The sequence below is a fragment of the Uloborus diversus genome, unplaced genomic scaffold (genome assembly GCF_026930045.1).
Source record: "Uloborus diversus isolate 005 unplaced genomic scaffold, Udiv.v.3.1 scaffold_14, whole genome shotgun sequence".
Lineage (NCBI taxonomy): Eukaryota > Metazoa > Arthropoda > Arachnida > Araneae > Uloboridae > Uloborus > Uloborus diversus.
This window is the reverse complement of record NW_026558098.1, coordinates 3,519,102-3,539,606: the sequence shown is the minus strand read 5'-3', so window position 1 is coordinate 3,539,606 and position 20,505 is coordinate 3,519,102. Positions and strand designations below refer to the sequence as shown.

The 20,505-nt window shown below is 33.2% G+C and overlaps 1 protein-coding gene across 1 annotated transcript in view; it reads right to left on the bottom strand.

Moving 5' to 3' along the window:
* LOC129232838 (leucine-rich PPR motif-containing protein, mitochondrial-like) overlaps positions 1-20,505 on the bottom strand; it is a 101,190-nt gene that overhangs the window by 23,233 nt on the left and 57,452 nt on the right. Inside the window, exons 13-16 of the mRNA XM_054866938.1 lie at positions 16,187-16,284; positions 12,178-12,235; positions 11,134-11,207; positions 2,086-2,157 (exon numbers count right to left, since the gene is read on the bottom strand). Coding sequence (XP_054722913.1) covers positions 2,086-2,157; positions 11,134-11,207; positions 12,178-12,235; positions 16,187-16,284 — 302 coding nt within the window. The remainder of the gene's footprint in view (positions 1-2,085; positions 2,158-11,133; positions 11,208-12,177; positions 12,236-16,186; positions 16,285-20,505) is intronic.

The window sequence follows — 20,505 nt, the reverse complement described above, 5'->3', positions numbered from 1 at the left end:
CCTCAAATTAAAATCACAATGACTCAACTGAATGCAGTTTTATATTATAAATTCGTAAATTAACAGAATGGAAATAATATCTGAATTACGAAAAGTTAAAGCTAAATAATGCAATTTTTAATCACATAGTAATAGGTGAATTAAAGTATGACCGTTTTCCCTGACATTCGTAAACCAGTTTCAAAGCACATTTAGCTTTTTTTTACCTTTTCCAGCACGGTTTTCCTTGTCGTTTAAATTTTAATTTAATTTCGCTTCGTTTTCAATCTCGACACAATTCTTTAACAGTTTACAAAGCAATGGCAACAATGGAGGTCCTACATCAATGCCATGTCCAGCAACTGAATTTTTTTAGATGCAAAAGAAAGTTTACTTAGGGGAAGTCTGTGGTCACTGGGGGCGAACTTTCTATAGCTTCATTCCTAGAAAAATTTTGAACTGCTATTGAAAACTACAAAATGCTACACAGAAAGTTAGTCTCGTCAGGGTTTGCCTATGTATTTCTGTTAATTGAGGAATAAAAACGGGGGAAAATTTCAAAGTTTATAAAAAAGTGATGACAATAAACGAAGACGCTGATCACAATATCCGACTTTTTTAACGTGTGTCAGGGTTCATACTCTATTTGGAGGAAAAAAATTCCATGACTTTTCCAAGACTTTTTCATGACTTCATAAAAATTTTCATGACCATGTTACACGAAGAGAATAGAACTATTTAATGTCAAACTTGCCAATTTTTTCGGAAATGGGCATTAGAAAAACTTTTACGTGAGTGCCACTTACGGAGCACTTACTTGTGACTGAAAAAATATTGGTGCATACTGCTGAAAGTAATAACTTATTCTTATTTGTCTTCATCACATAAATTCAAGTAAAATAAAAATATAGTGAATGCAACACAACTCATGTTTAAATGTCTAATACATATTTAATAAATAGGGCAGAATAGTAATGAATGGGACAAAAATTTAATGAGTCATCACTAAGTTTAAAATAATAAATTTACTTCATAAAAACATTGCCTTTTGATGTCAATAGTGCATCTAATTACCCATGTAACTGGACAGCATATTCATTCATTAAAGTAAAGCCACTTTTTTTCAGTAAATTCATTTTTCGAAACCAGATATTTCAGCTGGCCAAAAGGATCAGTTTTGCAAGCTGTATGGTGGGCACTACTGTTTTAGAGTATTAGAATTCCCCTATTTCTATGTTCTATTGCCTTACTAAACTCTTCATTTTAAAGCCTTCAACATATTAAGATGAACTCTGATAAATTTAATAATGAACTTTTCACAAGTAGTTGAAATTAATTCGGATGCAATCGAATTACTTTTTTAAGGGGGCGTAGCAAAATCAAGAACGTGCAAGTCGACTACTACAGAATATAAAATATAGGAAGTACTGAAAATAATGGTGAGCTCAAAATTATAGATGCCCCAGTAGTAAAATCACATCACAAAAAAAGGCAAGCAGCTGTTTCAGAAACAGATGAAATTGGATTCCAAAACTCGAATTTGTTTTTAAGATCGTTCAATTTATATGCAATATTACGAAATCACTCAATATTTCTAGCGCTCTTTTAGCTATTGTTACTTTCTTACTACCCATGACATTTTTCCATGACTTTAAATAAATTTCCATGACTTTTAATAAAAATATCAATTTTCCATGACTTTTCCAGGTCTGAAATTTGTTTATCTTTTTTCCATGACTTTCCAGGATTTCCATAACCCGTACAAACCCTGGTGTGTTAACATACAAGTGTTCCGGGACTTCGTGATTCTAATAACATTAAGCGGATGATAACATTAATCGTGATCACATTTAAGCGGCGCCTACTGTATTTATATTATACTACCAATTATTATTGTTTTGAACAAGTAGTTATGCTAGTCCATGCTTATAGGTATGAAACTATGAAAAATAAGAAATGATAGACTTTTTTCAAGGAGGGGACTTTACTATCTACAGAAGAAATAATTTTTCAACTTGTGTTTTTATAGGGTTGACAATTAATACAAATGCATTTCTTTAACATAACCACTAAACAGTAATAGATGAATCAAAAACTAATGCATACCAGTAACTGAGGCGCTTTTTTCCTGAGATCTTCTTGGCAAATTTGCAAGCTCTTTTGGCTTAAACTGCAGTCCTATGAAATGCATGAAGAGTAAGTTAAACTTCACAAACACTGTCATCCCCAAGCAATATGCACATTTTAAATTTTGGCAATTAGTATTCAGGGCTCGTACTCAATTTCAGAAATAAAATGAAGGAGTATTCACTGTTAAAAATGGGTATTCAAAAATAATGAAAATTTACTCATTTTTGAATACTTTCATTACTCAATATAGCTCCGAATCAATAAGGTTCAATTTTGAGAAACACATGTACTCATTTCATGACTCGTATTTCTCGTATGTTTGTATTTGATGCCACATTTACTCATTTTTGAATCAATTGTATTCAAAAAAAATGAATACATTCAGAGTTTCATTTTTGAATACATTTTTTTAACAGTGTTGAAGGAGTACTAATGGGCTGTTCTTAAATGATGTTGCACTTTTTTTTCAACATGTTTGACCCCCTTCCCCTTTTGTCACATTTTACCTTACTCCTCCTCTTGTCACATGTCATATTTTTTACAAACACATTGTTACAATAACTGTGTGATGTCACTTCTCGTCACCCTCTCTCTTCCCCTTGTCACAATCTCATGAGCCCGTCTCCACCTCAAGACATGACATCACTTGTAGAATGTAGATGATCCTTTTTAAAATATCATAACTGCAATTTACTAAAAAAATGTTTTTTTAACACTCACTTAACATAGTACATCTACTTATGTACTTTTTAAATATTTAAATAATTAGACAAACTGACTTTTGCTGCCGACTTTTGGTACAGAGAAAAACAATAATCATAAAACTTGAGAGAAAAAAAAGCCTAGCACCCTTTAAGCATGTTTTACTTCACTTATGAAATGTCTTAGTCTTCTAATAAAATTCTCACCTTCAACTTTTATGAATTAACTATGATCAATTTGCAAATCGAAAAAAATACATGCACGAAATTACTCTGTTAAAATCGCCTTTGTGACAAAAATTAGTTGTCGATCGAAGTATTTTAAGTTACTGTCATAGAGGAAGATTATGTAGTCTTGAACAAAAAAAGAAGGAGTTTTGAAGGAGTTAACACCAAAATGAAGGAGTTTGAAGGGCCCTTTAAAAAAATTTCCAAAATGAAGGAGTATTGGAGGAGTTTTGAAGGAGTAAAATGAGGATTTGAAGGAGTACTAATGGGCTGTCCTTAAACGATGTTGCACTTTTTTTTCAACATGTTTGACCCCCTTCCCCTTTAGTCACACCCCTTTTAGTCACCTTACTCCTCCTCTTGTCACATGTTATATTTTTTATAATCATACTGATATAATAACTGTATGGTGTCACTTATTGTCACCCTCTCTCTTCCCCTTGTCACAATTTCATGAACCCGTCTCCCCTTCAACGCATTGCCCTTTTTACAATATCATAACTGCCATTTACTAAACAATTGTTTTTTTTTTTTAAACACAATCACTTAATGTAGTACATCTTATGTATTTTTGAATAGTTAAATAATGATTAGAGAACCTGACTTATGCTGCTCAAAGTGTGGTGGAGAAAAAACAATATAATCATAAAACTTGGAAAAATAGCCAAGCACCATTAAGCATGTTTTATTTCACATTTGAAATGTCTTTGTCATATAACAATATTTTCACCTTAAACTTTTATAACTTCTATGATCAATTTGTTAATCACATCTTTATGAAAAAAATAAATACACGAAATTACTACATTAAATTCGCCCTTATACCTTCGCTCTTGTGACGAAGTTAAGTTATCGATCGAAGTATTTTATGTTACTGTCATAGAGGAAGATTATGTAGTCTTAAACTAAAAAAGAAGGAGTTTTGAAGGAGTCAAAACCAAAATGAAGGAGTCTGAAGGGCCCTTCGGAAAAATTTCTGAAATGGAGGAGTATTGGAGGAGTTTTGAAGGAGCGTACGAACCCTAATATTTATTTAATTCATTCCCATCACATTTGGTCAAAGTTGCACATGCAATGGAGTCGTTTCCAAAATTTTAAAAGAATTTTTTTTCTGAAAGAACATGCTTAAAAACATAGGATCTAACCATTTTTTAAATAATTCGTTTAAGTTTAATATTTTTAAAAAATTACTTAAATCGTTGCGCTTTCATTGTTTACATTTCTTGCCGATGACATCACAAATGATGAAATGCCATTCCGTGTTGCCAATCACAGAGCAAAATATTTAATTCGCGTCTTTACTCACGTGTATTGGCAACGATATGGTTGATAGCAAGCGTAGAGCGCAATTTCAATTCGCTTCTTGATTATCATAACGTGGAAACACGGTAGAAAGATGCGGCAAAGAGCATCATTTGTGACGTCATCAAGACCACGCCTTGTTTGAAAGATTGGACAGTTAAAAAAAATTAAAAAATAACTGTTGGGAAAATAAAAGTATTTTCTGGGTCCATGTTTTTTTTTTTTTTTTGCTTATTCTATCAATTTCAGTGACAAAAAAGTACTACATTTGACTGAAGGATACAACCCCATTGTAATCTGTTAGTTTACACTAATAAAGTTTTTTTTTCTTTTTAAATTATAATTATTCACTAAATTGTTTCAATAATACAACTTTTGATTCTCTAAAAATGATAGCATTTATTTACCCACGCTAAAAAAAATTGATGAATAAAATACATTTTTGTGTGGTGGAATTCAGACCTCATCGCCAAATTTCAGGCTGGTGGTTTTTTGGTATTCCGCTCTAGTTTTAAGAAGAATTTTGTTAGTTATTTGGGATTGATAATTGGACTTAGACCAGCCTAATTGGGCACACTGAATGCGGCTAGTCATAACTTTTGAATTTGTCATTTGTCCAGATAGCAGTCAGCGACACAGCCGAGTGTGCCATTTTTTCGGAGTCACAGAAACAAAAGGAATGACTGACCTCTACGACCTCTAGTGTATTGGCAAGCGTAGAAAGCAATTTTGCCGTGCCAAGCGCAAAAGTGGTATCTACAGCCGAGTTCAAAACGAGAAATCCTCGTTTAAAGTTATGTGCTTCAATGTATTTGATTCAGACGAAACTTTTTCAGAATTTCTTTAAAAATATTTTCCATCAACAAATGACCGTAAAACATTGTATTTGGGTAAAATATGTGACAAAGAAGCACCTGGTGACAATAACTCAATTTTAACAAAAAGTGCAGATACCACGTTTGTGCTTAGCACGGCAGAACTGTAATTCGCTTCTTAATTATCATAAAATGGAAACGCGATAGAAAAACGCGCCAAAGAGCATCTTTTGTGACGTCATCAAGTTCACACCTTGTTTTCAAAATCGGACGTTTTAAAAAATTAATTACAAAATAACTGTTGGGAAAATGAAAGAATTTTCTGGGTCCATGTTATTATTATTTTTAACACGCTTTTATTAGCTTCACCTGTATGTATGTATGTATGTATGTATCTTGTAACGGAATCTTGCAGCTCAAATTTCGCCAACTTCCTGCGATCGGATTCTTTCGAAATTTGGCACGCGATCTCAGACCCGATGACAATGCAATATTCTATAATCAAATTAATTAATTAACCCTTTTAATTGTTAGTTTCCTCCAATTTTAATCAATATTTTGGCATAAATCCAACAATGTGAAAAAGGGAAAATTTTAAAAAATACATCAAAAAATGCTCGCAAAAATTATTTAAAAATATCTACAAAAACCTTTCATTTTTCTGCATCAGACAAAATTCGTTCCAATGTTCCATGGTAATTAGAACATGAAATATAATTGTTTTTAACTCATTTCATGCCAAAATTTAGGTGAGCCTTCAATTGGAAATTCATTGCTGCTCAGACCATTGTTGAACAAAACTTTTATTCAAATGCATCTCAAATTTTCAAAGTAATATAAATATGATTTCTGCAAACATACATCGATGACTCACAGTAGCTTCCCATCGGGGTGCCCTTGTCTTAACTTTATATTACCTCGCACTCGTCTTATAAATAATTTCGTCGCTTGATCATTCTCCAACATAAGACTAAAAAGCAGAAAAATAAAATAATAGTTTAAAAAACTAAAAAACACGCTTTCGTAGCAAAATGAACTAAAAAGTGAAAAATAATCTTTGGATGATAGTAGTTGACCAATCACTTCATTTTAATGTAATACAAAAAAGCGTGGGGTGCTTCTTATCAGTTGTCTTGAATTTCTTCCATTTGTTGTCCAAGCAAAAATGTAAATAGACAGCACCCCACGCTTTTTTGTATTACATTAAAATGAAGTGATTGGTCAACTACTATCATCCAAAGATTATTTTTCACTTTTTAGTTCATTTTGCTACGAAAGCGTGTTTTTTAGTTTTTTAAACTATTATTTTATTTGCTTATTCTATCAATTTCAGTGACTAGAAGTACTACTTTTGACTGAAGGAAACAACCCCATTGCTTTTATTTTATCTTTTAACCAAAACAAGACAAAAAATTTCATTCAATAATAATAATAATACACCAAATAAAATTAAGTTCTTAAAAGAAAAAAAACTCTCTAATAATTAAAAAAAAGTCATTAAACAATGTGAAAAGATCTATTCAAATGATCTGTCAACTAAAAAAAAACAATAACTCCATTAAAATTTAAATACAGTGGAGTATCAAAATTCCGAGGTAATTGGGGCTCACTTCTCTTCAGGTTATCTTGAAAATTTTTCCACATTTAAAATTTACGCAACATTGAAGACATAAGGAAGAGCACCTTTTACTTCCTTTAAAGAACAAACTGTTTTCACAAAAAAAAAAAAAAAAAAAATCACTCAAACATCATCATAAATTTTCTTTTAATTGCTTTTAGACGAATTTTAACCTAATTTTTTCTCTGTTTCGCATTTAAATGTGCAAAACAACCGAAACATCATACATGGGCGCCCATATGCAAAGTTGAAAGGGGGGCTCAAATGTTTTCCCCATGGTATAGCTGGATATTTTCCATGTGGAAACCGATTTCAGGGCAGATTAGAGTCATTAAAATTTGACATTTTTAATAACTTATTCATTAATGACTGGAGAAGAAATGTTTTTACCTTTTCGCAAAGAAAAAAGTACTAAAAGCAGGGACATTCTAATTTCAAAGGGGGGCTCGAGCCCCCCCTTGCTCCCCTATATGGGTGCCCTTGACATCATAATCAACTTCTCATTGTATTTGTATTATTTATTGAATGTAATCAATAAGTTTTACTGCTGCAAAATACAGTAAAACCCTGATTATCCGCGGAATAGGGTGGCACGGTAACCGCGGATTAGCGAAAACCGCGGATAATCCAAACAATGGCTAGAAAACGCTACTACCGTATACAACAGCTAAAAAATATAAATAAAACTCAAACATACATTTAAGTTATATCTAAAAACATTGCTACATTGCATCTACTAACATTGAATGTTAAAAAAAAAAAACGCATTTAAAGATAAAAAACAAACAGTAACACAATCATAAGTTTAAAAAATATTTAACAACCGTTAAAATAATTAATAAAATAAATTGTGAAAAGACCCGCGGATAAGCAAAAACCGCTGATAATTCGAATGGTTAAAAAACAATACTACTGCGTACAATAGCTAAAAAATATGAATAAAACTCAAACATACATTTAAAGTTATAGCTAAAAACATTGCTACATTGCATCTACTAATGTTGAATGAAAAAAAAAATATATACGCATTTAAAGCTAAAAACGAACAGTAACACAATCATAAGTTTGAAAAATATTCAACGACCGTTAAAAAAATTAATAAAATAAATTGTGGGAAGACCCGCGGATAAGCCGAGCCGCGGATAATGCGACCGCCGATAATCGGGAGTTTACTGTATTCATATTTTCAGATTTTAATGGAAATAAAATTTTTAGCTACTAAAATATGTAACTTAAAATATAAATGAAGCACGTCAGATTAAGGGGAAGCTCAAACTTTCAAGACACAGATTTTCGAAACTCTACTGTAATAATGAAAAATGGTCAACTAATTAAAAAGAGTCATTAGCATAATAAAATTTTCCTAGAGTTGCGACAAATATTGCTAGTCATGTATCTGTATACAAAATGGGGGGATTTAAAGACTTTTCAAGGATAAAATGAGCTTTTCAATTACTAGTTAGGATTATTGGATACCATGAGCTTTTCTACAATAATAAAACTAAGTTTTGATTTTCTTCCAGTTTTCATAAAAATAACAATAAAAAAGTAATATGTAAAAATCCAAGATTAATAGTACAATCAGTAATATGTGAGTACCAATTGCTGTGGTCAATTACTTAATAAATTAATTAACTACCAAAATAAAAGCAGATTTAAGGTAGCTTAAGCTAAAATAGCGCTTAATTTTGAATCAAAATTGAAAAGTTTATAAGATGCAAAAGGATTGAAATCTCAAACACTGACTGCAATTTTCGGCGAAGCAAATGCTTGATGTTGGCAAGTTTCTAAAAAAGATTTTTGTAAAATTAGTTATTAATTTTGAAAATTCAGTTAGTGGAAGAATTAATGAGTCAATTCTCCCAATAGACTGAATTTAACACTGGATTAAAAAAAAAGCTCAAAATAGTTGGATTTTCTTAAAAAAAATCTAATTTTCGTAGTATTCAAATAACACCGGCACCAAAATAACTTTTGACACGTTTTCTAATGAAACGTTTCAAAATAAATCACAAAATTCAAGCACTACAGACACTTTTGACGTTTTTCAACGTTTTCAAGCACTTGAAAAATTTATTCATTCACATTCAAATACTAAATTTCAGAGTACAGCACTAAGACATGTTCAGATCTTAATAAGCTAAATGCTAACATTAGTAAAATGAGGGTTCGCCGACACATATCAACCAATATATATCATGATATGTATCACGATATATATCCCATATTTATTTTGAAAATATCATGGTATTTTGATATCTTTACATAGTATAAAATGAAGTTTCCAAAAAGCATCTGTGTGTTTGAACTCGCAAAACTAGAGAAATACATGGACGATTTTGCTGAAATTTTCAGTTTGTTCCTTTAAGTCCTGAGAAGGTTTGCAGACCAGTTCGAAAACAATTCGATGAATAGATCTTTTCTTTATTTCAATTTCGGCCCAATTTTCACATAAATTCCCGAATATGGGGGTGAAAAATTACTCTCAAATAGTAATATCATATATCTTTGGAAAGGGAAGAATTTTCCGCGTTCTACGCAATTTGTTCCAATGCTCTAACTTAATTGCCGCGGGAGTTTTTTACGTTTTTAGCTCGAATTTGTTTAGGCTTAACCGAAATTTAGGCACAACTTTCTACATTAAATCCATCAATAAAAAGTGAAGGAATTGTCACACAGTTTTCTTTTTGATAGCATTGGAAAGATCTGCTATTTTTACGCCAGATCTAAATCGACCAAAGGTTGAAAGTTTAACCCTCTATCTCCAATAGAAAAAAAGTTAAAAGCGAATGAAATGAAGTTCAAAAATCTGCTCTCTATTCAAGCTTTTGATCATTTTATTTTGCATTTCCACGGTAACGTTTTTTTAATCAATTGTTTATTTCCATCTTTCTCATTTTCAATTTTTAAACTTATTTTAAGTTTTCATGGTTACGCCTTTTAAATCCATCTTTCTCATTTTATTTTAATTTCTTAAAAGTATTTTAGTATCTGTCGTCATTGTTTGGAGAGAAAATTTTACATGATGGTTTTTTTTTCTTTCATTTGATTCCAGTTATTGAAGATACTTCACTTGACACAATGGTTTTTTTTCAAGGTAGACCGGGCAAAGCCGGGCAACGCAGCTAGTTTTCTATATTTATTTTTTCAGCTATGGTATTTTCAATGCAAAAATTATATTAATCATAGTAATTGTTCCTTTATTATTGAAAACAACCAAAAAGTTATGCACTATATTTTTTAAATGTATTAATACAGCAAAGTAATATAATATTTATTTTTTATTTTTATTATTAGTAATATAACAATTTTAAATCATATTAAAAGTGCATAATTAAATATTAAACCTAGGTCAGAAAAAAAGAAAATGTCTTATGACTGTGCACCACCAACTAATGCATATTTTTTTTTATTTCTGTGTAAATCAGAAAAAAAAAAAATGAGTAAAACAGCTATCATAAATGCTCATATCATAAACAGCTATGCTAAATTAACTTCATTGAAATTGGCAAAAATGTAAAATGAAATTAGATATAAAAAATACAAGTACAAAAGTGAGGACCAGCAACAGGCTCTGGGCCCAGCTAGACCGGTCCTAGTCCATTTACAATCCCCAGTGAAGATCAATGGCCCTCTTAAAACTATCCACCCCCTTGCTCATGACCACCTCTTCCGGTAAGCTGTTCCAAGGTTCCACTACCCTGCTAAAATGATAATTTTTCCTAACATCCATGTTAGCCTGAGATTTAAATATAGCTTAAAACAATGACCCCTCGTCCTGTTTTCGGTGCTAAACTTCAGCCCCGTAACATCTTTCATTTTAATAAACTTAAACAACTGAATCATGTCCCCTCGGTCTCTTCTTTGCTCGAGACTGTACATTTTTAGCCTTCTGAGCCTGGAATCGTAGTCTAAATGAGAAAGTCCATTCATTAGCCTTGTAGCCCGCCTTTGAACCCTTTCCAATACATTAATGTCTTTCTTAAGATAAGGAAACCAAAGCTGAACAGCATACTTCAAATGAGGGCTTACCAAACTTCTATGAAAGAAAATGAATCTTGGCTAACCAAAGAAACCTTAATGAAAGAAATCTATCTAATGAAAGAAACCTTAATTTAAAAAAAAATAAAGAGTGATTTGAGGATGCATTTACTATTTTGAAGACAATGTGATGATTGACAACATCGGATACGTACCAAAATATCCGATACATATATTATTACAATATATTTCAATATTTTTGAAAATATCGTAATATTTTCGAACCCTGAGAAGAACTGACTGCAGTGCAACATGAGTGGTTACTGCCAGATAAAAAGACAAGTACTGAGATTATTCAAGTAAATAATTCTAACATTACCATTTTCTTCTGGAACATGTCGAAGAGGGCCGGGTCCAGCCGAATCAATTCCGCCAGGAACCTTCCTTGGAATGCTGCAATGAGTCATTTTATGTTTCATTTCGTTAAACTGAATTAACTTGAACAAGATGCAAGACTACTACAATGACAGAAGATTATTATTGGAAAATTTCAGGGCCTGATTACCAAATAGGACGTGGCCTAGGACCCCTGGCTTTTAGGTGCCTCCACATGACTGAACCTTTTCTAGTCTATTATTTTGGGGGGAGGGGGGATAAAATGTTCCCCTTCATTTGCTCCCTTTTCTTCCGCTTACTTAAAATGCAAAGTGCTCTGCACCCCACCAAACCATTTTGAAATAGTAGTTGAGCCCTATACTATCTCTGAAGTTGGCATCTCTAGTTCCATGTCACTTTTTGTGTTCATAATGTTTGCTACGGCCAAGGGAGGATCCAGAAAATGTTCAAGGAGGGGGCGATTTTTACTCTTTGAAATTTTAATTTCTAAAAACTTTCGGGGGACTGTAATCGCTTTTCTTTACGACGTCAAAATTGTCCTATAATTGTGTTTTTTTTCAAAATACTCGTTGTATTTCTTCTGAAAAATATCCAGGGTAAGCCCTTGAACCTATCTCTTAATATCATCTAAGGTCTAAACTGAGGTTTTGGAACTTCAATTTTGAAAACAATCCTGCAGAAAGTTTCGATTCGGTCCCCAAGAGTAAAAAGAGATTGGCTACGATTGCGTTTTCAAGACTTCGGTTCCGGAGGAATTCCGGGAAAGATCTCCCTTTTCTATTAGCATCATCGAAGATTGTATAAAATTGAAGTTTTTAGAACTTTAATTTTAAAAATATATCCCGAAGAAAGTTCCTGAACATTGCTCAAGGAGGGGGCGATTGCCCCCATCGCCTCTCCCTTGCATCCGTCCTTGGCCACGGCAAACTCAGGAAAACAGTTGGCCCAAGGCACCCCCATATGCTAATCAGGCCCAGAAGAGGGATTAAAAAATTATGAATCAAAAACTTCTGGGGGAAAAACGTACCTTCTTGGTCCTTTTCCAGCAAGTAAGAGCCAACATTTTCGATGACAAATTTCAAAACCTGAAAAGATTGCAAGAAAATAATTAGAACATTACAAAATATCAACAGGTATGCAGCGATTTATTGCATATGTTACCATGAAGGAACAAAATTGGAGAATGCCGATTTTTACTGGTGAGTCACTGAATGTATTTCGGTCTTTTACTGCTGGCTTTGGTAAGTGAATGCCGATATTCGCCGGCTAATTCGACATTTTAGCTTAAAACAATGACCCCTTGTCCTATTTTCAGTGCTAAACTTCAGCCCCATAACATCTTTGATTTTAATAAATTCAAACAACTGAATCATGTCCCCTCAGTCTCTTCTTTGCTCAAGACTGTACATTTTCAGCCTTATAAGTCTGGAGTCGTAGTCTAAGTGAGAAAGTTGATTTATTAGCCTTGTAGCCCACCTTTGAACCCTTTCCAATACATTGATGTCTTTCTTAAGATAAGGAGACCAAAACTGAACAAAATTTACCAGATTTTGAACTCTCACGGAAACATGCATACATATCATTCATACTTTTTGTAATATCAAATAAGTATGCATTGCAAGGTTAAGCCTAAGCCCGAAAAGTTACTTCTCAAAAGTGAAAAACTCAGAAAAAAAAAGCTTCCATGGAAAGACAAAATGAATTTGGCTTATGATTTGCATATTTTTGTCAACTTTTCAATTTATTCCATTTTACTTCATAAGCTAATGTTTAAAACTTAGTGCGAAAATCTTTAAACTTTTTATAGTTGACACCAAAACACTACTGAAAACAGAAACAAGGGCATGGGGGAGGATTGTTCATAAAAATGCTCATATTTACAATTAAGGAATAGTCCGACCGTAAACAAATGACATTTGTCAACGATTTGAGAAAACAAGTCCATTCCTTAAAATAGGTAGAGAAGGAAGAAAGGATGCCATTTGAAAGTTCATCACTTTCTTTTGATCGGCTGCAGAAATTAATTCGCGTGAAAGATCTCATTGATAAGAAGCCATTTTTCTTGAGTTTGAACAAATAAATTCTTTCTTTATTGTTTTATGGCTTTTCATGCAATGGGGGGATTTAAAACTTTTTCTCTTTGATATTTTTAGCGATGGATTGATCTCGCAAACTGCGTGAGTACAAAATTTGAGTATAGTCACGGCTTCACTCGATACCTGGACCGATTATTATGAAAATTGCTATATATATGTATTTTTCCACGGAGAAGGTGCTCATTGAAGCCACTCGCCACCAGGTGGCACTGCAGAGTAGCAACTTCTGCCCCGTTCAACCGATTGTCATGAAAATCAGTAGAATGATGTATTTTTTTTGTTGGCCTAGCAACGCGCGTCTGGTACAGCTAGTGATTTATAAAAGCCAAAAGAATGGCTTTTTTAATAAAAGCCGGCCAGCCTGGCCTTTTTTTTTTTTTGAAAAGGCCGGCTTTTTTGCAGCCCTGAGTCTCAGTCATGATTTGTACCATATTTGTGAGGATGACCCACAACCCTGATGCAGTGGAGCAGCCAGAAAAAGTGTTCTGGGAAGGGTTTTCAAAATCGAAAATTTTTGCTTTCTTTCCCTTTCATTAAAATGCCAAATTATTTTTCAATACATTTAATCAAACAGTTTCTGTGACTTGGAATTTATTCATTTAAATCCCTTGCTTAACGATAATTAATAATTCGTATTAATACTACAACTTTGAAACAAATAAAAAGGAAAGTGGCTAAACAAGCACCATTCAGTTATCATTACATTAATTTTGTTATATTTCATTTTTAATCCCCGCTACACAAACGAAGGGGGATAAGTTTGATGTGTCTGTGTATCTGTCTGTGGCACTGTAGCGCCTAAACAGATGGACTGATTTCAAAAAAAAATTAAAAAAAAATTGTTCGAAAGGAGACTTGATTGAGAGTGTTCTTAGCTAGGCTACATCTTTAGATGACATTAATTAACGAAGATATTAATTAAAAACAAAAGGTTTTTAGCGATTTTTGCAGTGAAAACGTATTTAAAAGTTAAAAAAATTAGTACCAAAATCAAGAGTATTTTTTTTTGGCATCTGATAGAATGCACTTGGAACTTCCATTCTATATACAATTTGAATTACGACGCTTTTTTAAAGCAGATTTTAAAAATTAAAAAAATTTGTACCAAAATAAAGAGTATTTTTTTTGGCATCTGATAGAATGCACTTGGAACTTCCATTCTATATACAATTTGAAATACAACGCTTTTTTAAAGCAGATTTTAAATACGGCCAAGCCTTTACTTAAGCAATTGGTAACCGAATTCATTGTTGGCCGACAAGGAAATTAAAAGCAATGATTTAAAAAATTTTATCTGTTGCCAGTTTTTATTTGTTAACAAATGAAATACTTGTAATTGATTCAATAGTATACGGCTTTTGAACGGATTTTCTTATTTCCTTCTTGATTCTACATTTGTGACTCAGTTGTTTTTTTTTTTTTTTTTTTAATTTTAAATTTAAGACGATTACTTGTTCGTGAGATCATATAAAAACTCCTCTTCTGACAGTATGAATGTCAAATGCTAGCTAATAACTGCTTTGATCTTTTGATGAGAATTAGGAGGGCGTTACAAAAAATCTGGTGTGGTGAGCGTCCTTTGTTTACATTTTTCTAAGTATGATTTGTGCAGCACTGGAAGTGCTCAAGGAACAAGATCCTCTAATTAAGATCAATTTAGCCATCTTATACTAGAAAGAGTACTCATCACAAAACATTACTTGTATGTTTAAGAATTTTTAAAGTAATTTGTGATTGCTTCCCGATCAATGAGCAGTAAGATATTGTGTTGAAAACACAATATCTTACCATCTAAAATCCAAAAAAAAAAAAAAAAGAAATCACTATATCATGAAAATAAAAAATAAAATAAATAGGTATAGGGTAGCACATGTAAAAACAACCTCAAAGTTTCAAAATAATTGAAATATTTTCAAGATGCAAAAAGATTGAAATCTGGTGCAGTTTTCGGCAAAGCATGTGCTTTGTTGCACATGCAAAGTGGAAAGCTTCTAAAAAATAAATTTGTACTAAATGAGTTATCAATTGGAAAAATTCTTATTCCCTGATGTTGGTAGATAACTAGAAAGGGGCGCCATCTACTGAGAAGAAAGTGAAACTTTTGGATAACTGACTGAAAAAACTGCAAAAATGGGAAATTGGGAGATGGAAGCAAAAAACGGGAGTCTCCCGTTAAAAACAGGAGAGTTGGCAAGTATGACTATCTCACTCGTAAAAGTTCAAATACAAGCGTCCCTTGTAGAACATGGTTAATTCGTTCCGTGTAGTATCAAAACCGTGTTATACGAGACTTTTCTGAAAATAACTTTTTAACTCGTTTTTTACGCTAATTGATCATGTACACAGTAAAAATCATGTCAATGTGTACCATGTTGTATCGAAACCATGTTTCTTGTTATATCGAAACCGTGCTATACGAGACTTAGAAATAATGCAAATCAAGGGAATGCGTACCGTGTTATATCGAAACCGAGTTTCATAAAAACAAAGTAAAAACTTATTAGAGTTTTATCAAACATTAACAGCATGTATTAAACAAAAATGAAATTTCATCTTTTTTAAAGATAACATTCATGTTATATCTAAACCATGAAGTATTAAATTCAAGTTTTGTACCTTGTAATATTAAAACCGTGTTATAATAATCGCAAATTTGGTACCATGTTATATTGAAACCGTGATGTATAAGTACCATGTTATACGAGGGAGGCCTGTACTGTTTCTTCCCCTTGATTTTTCAAGGGAAAAGGAATGAGCTGTAGTTTAGGGAGGGGTTTCAACCCCAAAACCCCATCCATAGCTGCGCCACTGCTCTGATGCATAGAAAGAGATGTATAAACAATTTGATGACTTAAAAAGGAGAACTGATTCAAAAGCATAACTGATGCAGTATCCTGTCAAAAATGCAAGTATTAAGTAATTACAAAACTTGCAACAAACCTTGAAATATGCCATAGGATCGACATCAGACTTCCTGAATGCAGATACATAGCCTTTCAGGTCAAAATTAGGATTGACTTGAATAGAATTCGACTCCACTGGAAAACAATAAGGTAAAAGATTATTTTTAACGCATAAACATGAATAGTTCACATGTTATAAAAAATGCAGACAAATCTGGAGTAAAAATAAATACAGTTGGCTCTCTGTTTAACGACACTCTATTCAACGACTTCCTCTATTTAAAGACGACTTTCCACGGTCTAGGATGCTCCACTGTACAGGGGTGATTGTGAGTTCATCAAAAAATACCTGAAAGTTTCAAAGCGAGAATGAGGGGGGGGGGGGTGTAATCTTTGGCCCCTATTACTTAAGTGTACCTTTGCCATAGTATTAAATAGTTCTGAGTCAAAATATTGTGTGTACATTTGATTAAATTTTTAATGAGTTACAAAGTTACTTTTGAGTTGGTGTTATACAAATTATCTTGACATTAGTCCATCTTAAGGGATAGGTGTCCATCTTAAGGCTTTTGCAGGTATATTTGATGAGTATTATATAATTTTAAAAAATTGCGGAGGCAGGGAGATAAAAGCATAACAAAAAAAAACATAATTTCGGACATCAAAATACCAGAAATACATCCGAAAATACCGAAAATTCGGTAAAATATCGGTACACAATCACCACTGACTGTAGTTTTAGAAGTATTCTATTTAAGGACGTTTTTTGTGGTCCCTTGAAAGTCGTTAAAGAGAGAGCCAACTGTATGTTCACATAAACCATTTTTAATTAAGCAAAAACAGTAACTATACGTAGGGCAAACATTCGCCTTTCATTTTGATTAAATGTACAGCTCTTGCATAGATTGTACAATAAATTATGATAATCTATCTAATATCACTGCAGCTGAACTATAACGATAAAGCATTAGAATCATTAAGCAATTTTCTAACGCACACACATGTTTGAACCAAATAGCAGTGGACCATTCCTTTGTTGAGAAGTTATGAGATTCAATTTAATTACTAGAAAGTCGCCCGTCAAGGTATGACGGTTAAAAATTGCTTCTACATTTGAACGAAACCATTGCCTGCTCGGCAAAATTTTGATATTTGAAATGGTAACCCTAACTCCGGTGGATTAAATCTAAACTCCAGTAGGTAGTGTTCATTGTTGACCGTTTTTTCGTTCCTTCATTCTCCTGAAATGACAGCCTTACCAGTAAAGCAGTCAAGTGACCGGATCGAGTTCAGCCTCGTCACAATAAAGCCTTTCCCTGCATGTTAAACATCACCAAAGCATATTATCAAATTATCAAGCCGTGGCATGAGTTTCATTCTTGAAACATGCGTGTTACTCGATCATCGGCTATTATATATATTGTTGGGAAATCAATCTGATAGCCCAATCAAAACCCGAAGTTCAAAGAACTAAAAACAGGTTCGAAACAAGCAAACCCAACTGAAAATTTGTGGAATGATCTGCTTGGGAAAAAAGGACATACAGACATATTTAACAATTAAACAAACATTTTATTGAACAATAAATATGTCGAAACACGGAAATATTAACAAGTATAAATAAAAATTCACATTCCCCAACAGATGAATAAAAAAACCCCCCCAAAAATATCAGTAGGAAACATTTCTTAAAATATTAAAGTTCCAGTAAAATTCACATGACTAGTTTAATACAAGTACAACCTTGAGTCCTAGGCCAAAAACAGAATAGTTCAGACGAACGAGTTAAAAGTTCATACCAAACAAGCTATTCCTTCCTTAAAAGATTGGGAAACATGTGAGGGCGCGATCCACTAATTTGGATCCAATATCAAAATCGTCTGTGGCCAGTTCATGCCACCTTGCTGAATTTAAAAAAGAAACCTGTCCTCCCGGACAACAGGAACCATCCATCCAGCTAACGGACATCCAATCCAGCTCTCGAGCGTGAACCTTCAATGGCCCTGTTTACTAGGCCTTTTCTCAGCAAAAACGACTTGATTTAAACTCTCAACTTTAGAGAGAAAATCCCTCACTTAAAAAAATCATCTCAAGGCAACAACTGGAACATGCCCCATGGGTGCAAGTTTGGTGATGTGTTCAAGACGGAAAATATTTTCAGCCCCCCCCCTCTCTCGCCCCAAGCATGCATGCTTAAGGAAAAATTTACGTGTGTAAATGTTGTAGATTTTAACAATGCCAGTTTTGGAATCTGATTTCAATTTTAAGCTTTTGACTTTTCTAACAACACGAACTTAGTTTAGATTGTAATATTTAAGCGCTTTGATATCATAATTCCAAAAACCTAAAAACCGCCAATAACGGGGACTGTGGGAGTTTTCCCCCTAAAATGTTTTTAAATTGAAGTCCAAAAAACGCAATGGTAGGCCATTTTGATAAAGTTCAGGGACAGAAATGGTTCAGGGATCCTCTAACATCAATTTTTTCAAACTGATTGCCCCAAAATCACAATATTAGGCAACCTTCAAAAAAATTTGAGAAAGGGGGGGGGCGCTCTAGACTCTCCCCAAAATTGAAGCTTTAAAAACGAAATTATCCAAAATCTTTCATAAGGTTTATACGTTTTTTGAATGCATTATCGAAAGGATGGAGTTCAGGAACTCTCCTTCGGCAATGTAATTAAAGCATATTTTTTAATCACTCAATTTTTCTTTTTTAAGTAAAAACTGAAGAAAGTCATTGAATTTCTTTCCGTCCCGACCTCCGTCTCGGAAATTTTGTCCAGGACGGAAATCCATCCTGAGACGGAAGGTCTTGCACCCATGACATGCCCGCATTTCTGTCTGGGCTCAACAAAAACATCCTACATCTTTCAAAAAGAATCCACTCTACAGCGTGGAACTCTGGAGCACTCAGCTCCCAGGCACAATCTCAGCACCTCAGAAAAACATCAGACTGCAGTCACAACATGGTAAAACAATAAGAGATTGATTGATTGAGAGTTTACACTTAAATAGCATTCCCTACCTCAATACGCGATGGTGTGACGCATATCAAAAAGCATGCATAAATTACATTGATGAAACAACTCAACACACAGTTTATAATTTAAAACTAAAATCTTTAACATTGTTTCCCACATGCATACAGCAAGAATCTACTCAACACCTTTACTATGACGTCACATCATCGTGACGGGTCAACAAACACATGCTACGCATGCAGGGAATATTGGCTCTGGAGAACGATTCGAGCCTAGGTAAAATAACGGGATTGACATTCTAAGTTTGAAAAAAAAAGGAAGTAAGTTTTGGAAACTTTTATAAACCTTCTAAAACTTTAGGAATTTCTCCAAGAACAAAAAATAATGGCTCTAGGCCAACATATATAAGGATTAATTTTGTTTAAGCATCAGCTTTGCTTATTCCCATATTGCCCAGATCATCCGGATGGCCTTTGATCCAGTCAGTTTGGATAAAATGATGTTGTACTGTACATTAATAAACATTTGGGTACACTCAACATTTTAAAATCTGTTTGAAACTCACTAATCAATACAGTAGACCCTCGTTTTATGCGAGTTTATTTTACGCAGTTTCGATTATAGGCGGTTTAAGATTTGACACCTTTTTTTTGTTTTACGTGGATGAGTTTCAGTTTCACGTGGATGCCACAATGCAAACAGAGATAAAATTTTTCTCTCTTTCAAAATCCAAACTCCCAAAGAATGCAGATTTACAAGTAATGAACTGCATTTTGGCATGCTAACGAGCGAGCTTTTGCAACTGGAGAATTTTTTTGCGATTGGTTCCAGCACTCTTTCCAGAAATAAAAGTTATTAAACTCGCACAATTTAGAGTAAGACCTTTGAGAAGTGACAAAGGGAGAACAAAACCAATGAGGACATCAATGACACACAACCAAAAGCTTTCACACTGAAAACTTTCAGCAGTTCCAGGGAAATGGCAAACGATCTGGTTTATTAGTGAAGGAAGATCCCGGTCATGGAAATAAAGCGGTGATCTCGGAAGCGTTAATGCCCCACAAAGAATTACACAGAATTTTTTTTATTGTATGCCAAAATAATTACATAAACAGCTCTTTTTAATGTAGAGTATTCTTTCATGTTAAAAATAAATAAATAAATAAAATAAAAAATATATTTAATTACCTATTAAAATTAATATAAAATTAGATTAAGTATTTCTTAAATTAATTTTTCAGTATCTTAACTGTAGCCAACATGTGATTGGTCCATTGATATTTAAATTAGCTTCTGGCTGTTGACCAATCAGGTGTTGGCACACAAGTAACTGCATTTCCAACTGTTGCTTTTCAGCAACATGTTTTGATTTT